Source organism: Didymosphaeria variabile (assembly GCF_027946475.1).
Source record: "Didymosphaeria variabile strain IMI 356815 chromosome Unknown scaffold_6, whole genome shotgun sequence".
Classification (NCBI taxonomy): Eukaryota; Fungi; Ascomycota; class Dothideomycetes; order Pleosporales; family Didymosphaeriaceae; genus Didymosphaeria; species Didymosphaeria variabile.
In genome coordinates, this window is record NW_026611625.1 from 172,366 (window position 1) to 181,215 (window position 8,850).

Consider the following 8,850-nt stretch of genomic DNA (forward strand, 5'->3'; position numbering starts at 1 on the left):
AAATCACTCGTGTCTGCTGTGCCATTGTATTCTCGTACACCATCGCAAGTGTGAACGACTGCGCAGAATCTTTCACACACTACACAAGATGGCTCTGAAAAGCAAGAACCGGACGTTGGAGATCCTGAACGCTGCGGCGGCGGGAAAGTACGGTGTTCTGGCAGCAATTGCGTATGTAACATTACCCCTCCGAAAAGGTAATTACTTACATATGATAGATACAACATTGAACAACTCACAGCGCTGGTCCGTGCCGCCGAAGCAAAACGATCACCTCTCATCATCCAACTCTTCCCGTCAACACTTAAGCAGCTTCCCACTCTCGCACACGCCGCCGCTGCCGCAGTAAGATCAGCTACTGTCCCGCTATCTCTGCACATCGACCACGCGCAAAATGTAGAACACATCCGCGAGATCATCGCTACTCTACCCGTAGACTCCGTCATGGTGGACATGTCCCATTACGACGAAGCCGAGAATCTATCGAAGACCAAAACCCTCGCAAAAGAATGCCACGCCAAGGGCATCGCCGTAGAAGCAGAGAGCGGACGGATAGAAGGCGGTGAAGACGGCATCGCAGACACAGAAGGCCTCGAAGGTACGTATATATCATCAAGCCTTCCTACCAGCACTTCTCGGACGCATCGCTAATCATGACCCCACCAGCCCTCTTCACCTCCCCCGAAGACGTCGACAACTTCATCGCCGCCGGCATCGACATCCTCGCCCCCTCAATCGGCAATCTCCACGGCGACTACGGGCCGTCTGGCCCCGCGCCCGGCCAGCTGCACTTCGACCGCCTGACGGCCATCAACAAGCAGATCGACGACCGCGTGCTCATCGCGCTGCACGGCACGAACGACTTCCCGCCTGAGATCATGCGCCAGTGTATCGAGAACGGCGCGATCAAGCTCAATGTGAATAAGCTGTTGTTGGAGGTGTGGAATGAGTTCTTGAGGAAGAACGCCGCTGGGATGCTGTTGGTGAGGCTTATTGATGAGGGGATGAAGGTGTTACAGGTGGAGACGGAGAGGTGGATGGATATTTGCGGGAGTAGTGGGAAGGCGTAGCGGGGTGGGTTTTGTATGGGATAGTGACGCGTGATGGAAGAAATACCCTAAAGCTACGGGATGTGGCAGCGCTTTGCGCGAAACCCGCTGCCAGTACCATTTAAAGGCGTGGAAGCATTCGTATAGAGCCTGACGAAGGTTCAAGACGAACATCAATGCTGATCGAACGATGAGAGGAGGGCGAACCAAGTTATCATTCTCCCTGCTTCCCATGCGCGTAGCGTGATCTGATGTCCGTGTCACAGCCCTTCGTCGAACATTCGTACGGTCGAGCTAGGTGTCCTTTACACCAGAACTTTACTCACATTCAGCTGTAGCCGTGTGCAATTGTCATCGTCGAAAAGAACATCATGCTAAGGGACAAAGCACCACAAAACCTGCTAAACTATCAGAATCTAACATGCTACCATCTCCCCTCTTCCCACCGCCTAAACCCACCCGTTGAAACCCCGTTCACACAACCCCTCAAGCGTACCTCCCATCCACGAACCCCTCAACCACCTCTTTAACCATGAAACCCCACGCCTTCGCCAAATACCAGAAGGGCGAATGTTCAACCCCACCGTTGAAAATATCCCGTGCAACGTACCACACACTGCCTGTAAGGCCGAAATAAAGGCAGACCTCCAGGAAGAGAAGAATAGGGATGATGATAGAGAGTAGCACGTGCATGCATGTTTTAAGTCTTGTTATGAGGGGACCAGCCTGGGGTAAGATAAACCGGTGAAGATGATGATGCGTGTGGAAGGAGAAGTGCCAGCCGGTTTCGGTGATGCTTATGGTAAGTGGATGATTGTAGGGTGGTGGGTTTGCTGCGGGAGCAGCCATATCAGTCGTTGGTGTTCAGAATCAAATCGTAGGGGAATTCGATTTGTACCGCGGCTCACTGCGAAGGTATGAATAGAGAAGCTAGTCTCATAGCTTAACGGGGGTACTTATTTCTGCGCAGAGCTTGCGGCTTGTCAAGTCCAAACGGGCTGTGACGTAGATTGGACATTTGCTTGAGGGGGAGTTTGTTGGTGATCACTTAGGTATCAGGTAAACAAGACAAGAGACCGAGGAATATGCTGTCTCGTGCAGCTGAAGTGCAGCTCGTCTTATCAGTAACATACTGATTTCGTCAGCGCACACACAGTTCTGTGTTGTTTCACAACCATGAACATTAAATGAACGGTAAGTGTTGTGAGATATTCGACTTGTAGGTCATATACCATTACCTTAGCAGGACCCTCATACATGGAGCGAAGTAGTGGGTAGTCCTTATATGCAGGGGACTTTCAGTCTCGGAATACTATAGAGACCTCCAATCTTCAATGAAATCTTGCCGTTCTGCAACCTGTTCGTTGAAGCCAAAATTTGAGGGCTTTCCATTCAAGGCACCTCTCTGACTCTGTTTAGAGACCTTAGGTAAGAGTCATAGAGCTAACATCTTGGTATCGCACAAGTATGGTTCTTCTCGGGATGCGTCACTGCCTACTTCAACGGACCAGAGTCCTTTTTCACGCTTTACATGAAGTGTTGAACATGCTTATCGCGCCATCATGACGCACTGTTACAATATTGCCTTAGATCCTCCTATGCATGACTTTGATTAATTCGTTGCGTATTTACCAGAAGCTCTTCAAGCATTATCACGTCTTACTTGTGCCATTTCCAGAGTCCCGTCACTGGCACAGATCGATAGTGTTGTTCTATGGCGCACGTACTTTGCAAAGAACTGCATTGATTGCGAGAGCGAAAGCAATATTAATACGAGCCAGATGCGACAATGTGTGTGGATAGCAAGGGCCGTGTTGTCCCAAATGGTGGTGATGGTGGTGGTGGTGGTACCTCGCAGGCTAGCCTCATTGCGCTTGTACCACCACTTTCCCGCTCAACCTCAGACAGCCAACAGCCAACTTCAATAATTTCCATGATGGAATTCCAAGATTATGGAATTCTCGAAAATCAAGGGAGATACATACATACATCATCCAGCCTTCCCTGCTCATAACGTGTTGTGCGTCGCACCTTCCCCCTGCCAGCCTCCAGCCAATCTCGCCCAGCCACACCAACCACCAACGAGCCCAACCACCCCCGCGCACGCACCCCACCACATCTATACAAAAGTGCGCCCATCACGCGCATTCCACAAGATACCAAGAAATCCACTTTACATATTGCTCACGAAACTATCTCGCGCCGCACAGCTTTTTACGTCGTGTGTTTGTTGTTCGATTAGCTGTTGCTGCGACAACTTGAGCTTGGACCAGATAACCGTGTATACGTCGAAGAAAGTTATTAGAAACCCAACACTCTGGGACTGAAGATTGATTCTCATTGAGAAGCAAAAGGTATGTCCTTTCCTCACAAAACTCCCAATTTATTAATTAATAGATATCTAGCATATCCACAGCCTCGCCTACACTAGACCACCTACAACTCCACTCCCGCAACTCTTCCAGCAAGCTCGCCCCTCCACCCCCAAAATGAAGCGCAACGTCGTCATCTTCCTCATCATCCTCATCCTCTTCATCCTCATTGCACTCATCGCCTATATGATCTACTACCTGCAAACGCGGATGGCAGTCGGCAACTCGGGGAGCAGCGTGAGCGACATGACAGAGGCATAAACCTCCACCATTCCATTTTCGAATTTAACCTTGCACACGGTTTCTGGCTGCGCAACGTCCGGTTACGCGCAGCAAATTATGACTTTAACGGCATCGGGATGTACAAAAGGGCAAGGCATGGCGTTTTGGATTTGCATAGCGCTTGGGAAAGGCTTGTTTGACGGCCTTGACGGAAAGGGTTCCGATTTATTTATTGAGATGAAGATGAAGGAGGATTATTGTTGAAGTATGGCTAATGAGCGTTCTATTGTTACGCTGGATACCCGGATGTTTATTGAGAGGATGATGAGATGTATATAGAGCTATAGAGCTTACAGTCTGCGATTGAATGGCATCATTATCACCCTGTTTGTTGGCCTATCCGTGAGCTTGAGACATGCGGGATGGGAAGTGAATGTAAGACTTGTCGGAAGAGTTATAGGTGATAATTACTCGCGACGCGCATCACAGAAGAGTCGAGGAGCTGTAGCTTTCTGAGCGCGCGTCAAGGATGATATATCATGTAGGATTTCTGTAAAACTATGCGTGATCAGATTGCGAATTATCCAAGACTGTGTGGACTTGCTGGTGGAAAAGTTTTACAAGCTCAGTCGCTTTGTGGGGATGTTACATTGATCCTCCAGATCCAAGATATAGTTGCAGCTAGACGCGACGTGACGCTTGGTCGTAGCTTTCCAAATGTAGAACCGATATAGCCGTGGACGCCATGCTAGAGAGCACCTCCCGACATAAACCATCAGAGACCGAGAAATAAGCCGGCTTGCCACGTACCAACGCCGAGAAAGTGACACGGTCCCGCTCAATATAAACACACGTCCGTGGTTTGAGATTTCGCGTTGTTGCTTTTGCAGGATGCTCTTCGGTTTCAGATATCGTCATCGACGCCGCTCATGTTCACGTTGCCATTCACTTCCTCTTCATCCGCATTGTTGAATACCAAGTGCTCTTCGAAGTACGCGAGCATCTATACTCAATCAGCTTCACTGTATATGGCACCATGAGTGTGCAATACCTACTCTCTGTGGGCACTTCTTGAAAATGAGCGGAAGGGGATGCTGAGTCTTGATGCGGTTATTCCAGACCAGATAGCCGAACTTCTCGTGCTGTCCGGTTTTAGGGTTTAACCGCTGCTCCACTGTGTCAACGTGGTCTACCTCGTCCTCCCATGAGCCTGGCGGCGGGGCCCACTCCTTCTCCTTCTTCATTCGCTTCGCTGCTACGGGTGTGCTCCTCTCGGTGTCGGCGGCGGATTTTCTGCCTTTGCGCTTCTTCCCGCCTTCTGGTCTGCCGCCAATCGACTTGTGGTAGTCTACTAGTGCTTGGACGCCCTCGCTGAGACCTGTCAGTATGCCATCTTCCGAATAAGTCATAGTCTGTAGCCTACAGGTTGTCTTCGCCCTCCCATGTCATATCCTTGGGATCGTCGTATCCTTGCCATTTTACATGGTAGACTACTGAGCCCTGTTCTCGCTAATCAATACATAGACGAATTACTCCTCGGGAGTGCTTCAAACCTTTACGGTCTTGTGGGCTCGAATCTCCTCTACGACGTATCTATCCGCCCATCAGCGCAATCCTCATCTGATCCAAGCTGGCAGCGCGTACTCTTCTTCCTCCTCGTCCTCGTCCTCTTCGTCTTGAACGGGTTCTGCCGATTTGGACTTGCTCTGTTTCTTTTCGGGGATCTCTTCGGCTTCGGAAGATTGGCTAATTTCTTCGTCGCTCAAGGCAGCTATGTGCAAGTTAGCGAAGGCAGCCTGGCGCATATGTGGACGCGCTCACGCGGCATGGTAGGTCGCTGTCGCGAGTGCGCGCGCAAGTCGGATTGGAATAATCTGTAGCTGCGAGAAGCTCAGAGTAATCCTTGTGAGCCCGATTGAGATGTAGAACGAGCGGATACGAAAGAAGCGAGGGTCACGGCTGCGCATGTGTGATTTCGAGATCGCTGGTCACGTCGGCGCGTCAAGGTCGGAGCTTCCTCGCCAAGCGCGCCAAGGCTGGGGCACCTGCCAGAATTTCGAAAAGTTAGAGATGCTGTCAACACACGGCGTTACCCCACCACGACGTCCGTTCACTGCCCCTCTTTTGCTCCTCTTACTTGAATCCTTGAACATTACATACACACGCGGAGAAGGGCTTTCGTCCGGGTTTCTGTCAATATGGCGATGCGTGAGTGCCGCAGGCTGCAACACAGCTCCCCCACTATCTCAGGAACAACATGAGAAACATAAGATAAACATGCTGACAACCTGAATTTGTAGAACTGGACATGTCGAATGGTATGCCTTCTTCCGAATGCTCTATATCTACCCCGCTCGCTGCGAACGACGACTAATGCGCACAAACAGCCCAGGTGATGAAAGATGAGTCGGGACGGCCGTTTATTATCGTCAGAGAGTACGTAAAATGCTAGGCCGGTTACGGGAGTTGGAAAAGAGCAGGAGAAGCTGACGGAGCATAGCCAAGGCAAGAAGAAGAGGCAGCACGGCAACGAAGCTGTCAAGTCACACATTCTGGCTGCGCGGACCGTGGCCAACATTGTCAAGACGTCTTTGGTACGAATTCTGGGCTACGCGAATGAGATACGAGCTTATATGGATAGGGCCCACGAGGATTGGACAAGATCTTGATTTCACCGGACGGCGACATTACTGTAACCAACGATGGCGCTACCATTCTTTCGCAGATGGAAATATCGAACCACGTCGCGAAGCTGCTCGTCGAGCTATCAAAATCACAAGATGACGAGATTGGCGACGGCACAACTGGTGTAGTTGTTCTCGCAGGCGCGCTCCTCGAGCAGGCAGCGGACCTCATCGATAAGGGCATTCACCCGATCCGGATAGCGGATGGCTACGACCAGGCCTGCGAGGTCGCCGTTGCGAAGCTCGATGAGATCAGTGACGAGATCAAGTTCTCCAAGGAAAACACAGAAGAGTTGTTCAAGGTCGCGAAGACGAGTTTAGGCAGCAAGATTGTGTCCAAAGCACACGACCACTTCGCCAGCATCGCTGTTGACGCGGTACTGTCTGTCGCGGACCTATCCCGGAAAGATGTCGATTTCGAGCTCATCAAGGTCGACGGCAAGGTCGGAGGAGCGCTGGAGGACACACTGCTTGTCAAGGGTGTGATAATAGACAAGGACTTCTCCCACCCCCAGATGCCGGACGAGGTCAAGGACGCAAAGCTTGCCATTCTCACATGCGCTTTCGAGCCCCCGAAGCCCAAGACGAAGCACAAGCTAGACATCACCTCGGTCGAGGAGTTCAAGAAGCTACAGACCTACGAATCCGATAAGTTCACCGAGATGATTAAGCGCATCAAGGATACGGGAGCCAACGTGGTTATATGCCAATGGGGATTCGACGACGAGGCCAACCATCTGCTTCTCACCAACAAATTGCCTGCTGTCCGGTGGGTAGGAGGCCCAGAGATCGAGCTTATTGCCATTGCGACCAATGGCCGAATAGTACCCAGGTTTGAGGACCTGAGTGCGGAGAAGCTGGGCACAGCAGGTATTGTCCGGGAATTAACATTCGGAACCACCCGCGACAAGATGTTGGTCATCGAGGAGTGTGCGAACACTCGTGCAGTGACTGTCTTCGTGCGTGGTAGCAACAAGATGGTAGGTGGCTGTCTATTGATGCTCGGTTGGGAATACTCGCAAAGGAATTCCCGCCGGAGAGTTACTTCAAACCCGTATCAGCGGACTAACGATTGATAGATCATCGATGAAGCGAAACGATCCTTGCACGACGCTCTCTGCGTTGTCCGGAATCTCGTTACAGATAACCGCATCGTTTATGGTGGAGGTGCGGCAGAGGTGGCCTGCTCGCTCGCTGTAGAGGATGCTGCAGTCAAGGTACCAACACTGTTACCCGGACAATGGGATCATCTCTGACTGCTATTATAGAGCCCCGGTCTAGAACAATACGCGATGCGCGCTTTCGCCGACGCGCTCGACTGCGTGCCTATGGCATTGGCCGAGAATTCTGGTCTCAGTCCTATCGAAACCCTCGCCAACATCAAGTCACGACAAGCCAAGGAGAACAACTCCAGGTTAGGTGTTGACTGCATGCAAACCGGTAGCAATGGTAAGTCAAGTATTTCTCGTCCCGTGGATCAGTCTTTCCGGTGTGACCGGTGGCTTGATCCTCCACAACACTCGTTTGCCGAGCCAACACAGGTGCGGCGCCTGTATGGCCATTTCACGTTCCACCATGTACCTGCAACGGCTCAATCCATGGTCTCGTGGTGTGGTCTACTGGCTTCCGTTTTCCGCTTTGTACGCCATAACGGGGTCTTGCTACGCTGTCTCTCCACAATTTCGTTCTCCAGTCCTACGCATTTGCAGACGGCTCGGACTTGGAACATATTCAATTCCTTGTTTTGCACCATACGTATGCAGTTCAGAGTGGACCGTGCTAACTCGGGCCGACAACAGACATGAAGGAGCACTTCGTGATCGATCCTTTGATCTCCAAGAGGCAACAGCTGCTGCTCGCTACGCAATTGTGCAGGATGGTCCTCAAGGTACGTTACCGTTCCCTTCGTATTTCATTTCACGTCGTACCTGTTTCTTTACGGCGTTCCTCGGTGCCACAGCGTGTCACAATAGCGCCACAGCACATTATTCCCTGCTCTCCGCCAACCGTCCCTTGCACTGTGCGCATTCCGATGCGGGGAACGGGGAAGCGGGCCCACATGCAAGTCACGGTCGCACCGTGCAAGACCTCTCTTCCATCATGCCCATGAGCCCCACGGCTGGGGAACGTCGTGGTCGCACCACGTTCCGATTGTGTCCACCCATCCTCTTCATTCTTTATTTCCAACCTTCCTTGCTTGCGTCCATCTCCGCCTCGCTTCGCCGCGATCAACCGTCACAGGAAGGGTTTTGCTGACTGGTATGCAGGTTAACAATGTGATCATCGCGGGGAGCGGCGAAGACGAGTACTAGACGCGCGGTTGCGGAGGGACGAAGGGCGCCACGTGGGTGAAGGACGAGGGACGTAGGCACGCAATAAGCGCTTAGGGGAGGCGAGATGTACGACGCCCTATACCACATATAGACGGCAATTGTAATGCAAAAGTCAAGGCATGGGATGCTGCACCTGTTTGTTTGGCAGTGAAATTATCCGGATCGGTGAGGCAGAGGCACGGTGCGCTTG

The 8,850-nt window shown here is 51.5% G+C and overlaps 3 protein-coding genes across 3 annotated transcripts; 2 read left to right on the forward strand and 1 right to left on the reverse strand.

Moving 5' to 3' along the window:
- Positions 1-88: 88 nt before the first annotated feature.
- Positions 89-1,070, forward strand: N0V89_007997 (uncharacterized protein; the record flags this gene model as incomplete). Its single annotated transcript, XM_056216756.1, has 3 exons — positions 89-171; positions 219-598; positions 667-1,070. 3 exons carry the CDS (start codon positions 89-91, stop codon positions 1,068-1,070), a joined length of 867 nt encoding a protein of 288 aa, XP_056068312.1.
- A 3,477-nt stretch (positions 1,071-4,547) lies between these two features.
- On the reverse strand, positions 4,548-5,448 carry N0V89_007998 (uncharacterized protein; the record flags this gene model as incomplete). The annotated part of the gene is made up of 5 exons (XM_056216757.1): positions 4,548-4,646; positions 4,699-5,014; positions 5,067-5,152; positions 5,197-5,236; positions 5,288-5,448. The coding sequence occupies 5 exons, from the start codon at positions 5,446-5,448 to the stop codon at positions 4,548-4,550; spliced, it is 702 nt and encodes a 233-aa protein (XP_056068313.1).
- A 393-nt stretch (positions 5,449-5,841) lies between these two features.
- Positions 5,842-8,639, forward strand: CCT5 (T-complex protein 1 subunit epsilon; the record flags this gene model as incomplete). The annotated part of the gene is made up of 9 exons (XM_056216758.1): positions 5,842-5,851; positions 5,944-5,961; positions 6,031-6,079; positions 6,144-6,237; positions 6,285-7,307; positions 7,407-7,544; positions 7,596-7,776; positions 8,127-8,215; positions 8,595-8,639. The coding sequence occupies 9 exons, from the start codon at positions 5,842-5,844 to the stop codon at positions 8,637-8,639; spliced, it is 1,647 nt and encodes a 548-aa protein (XP_056068314.1).
- Positions 8,640-8,850: the final 211 nt, after the last annotated feature.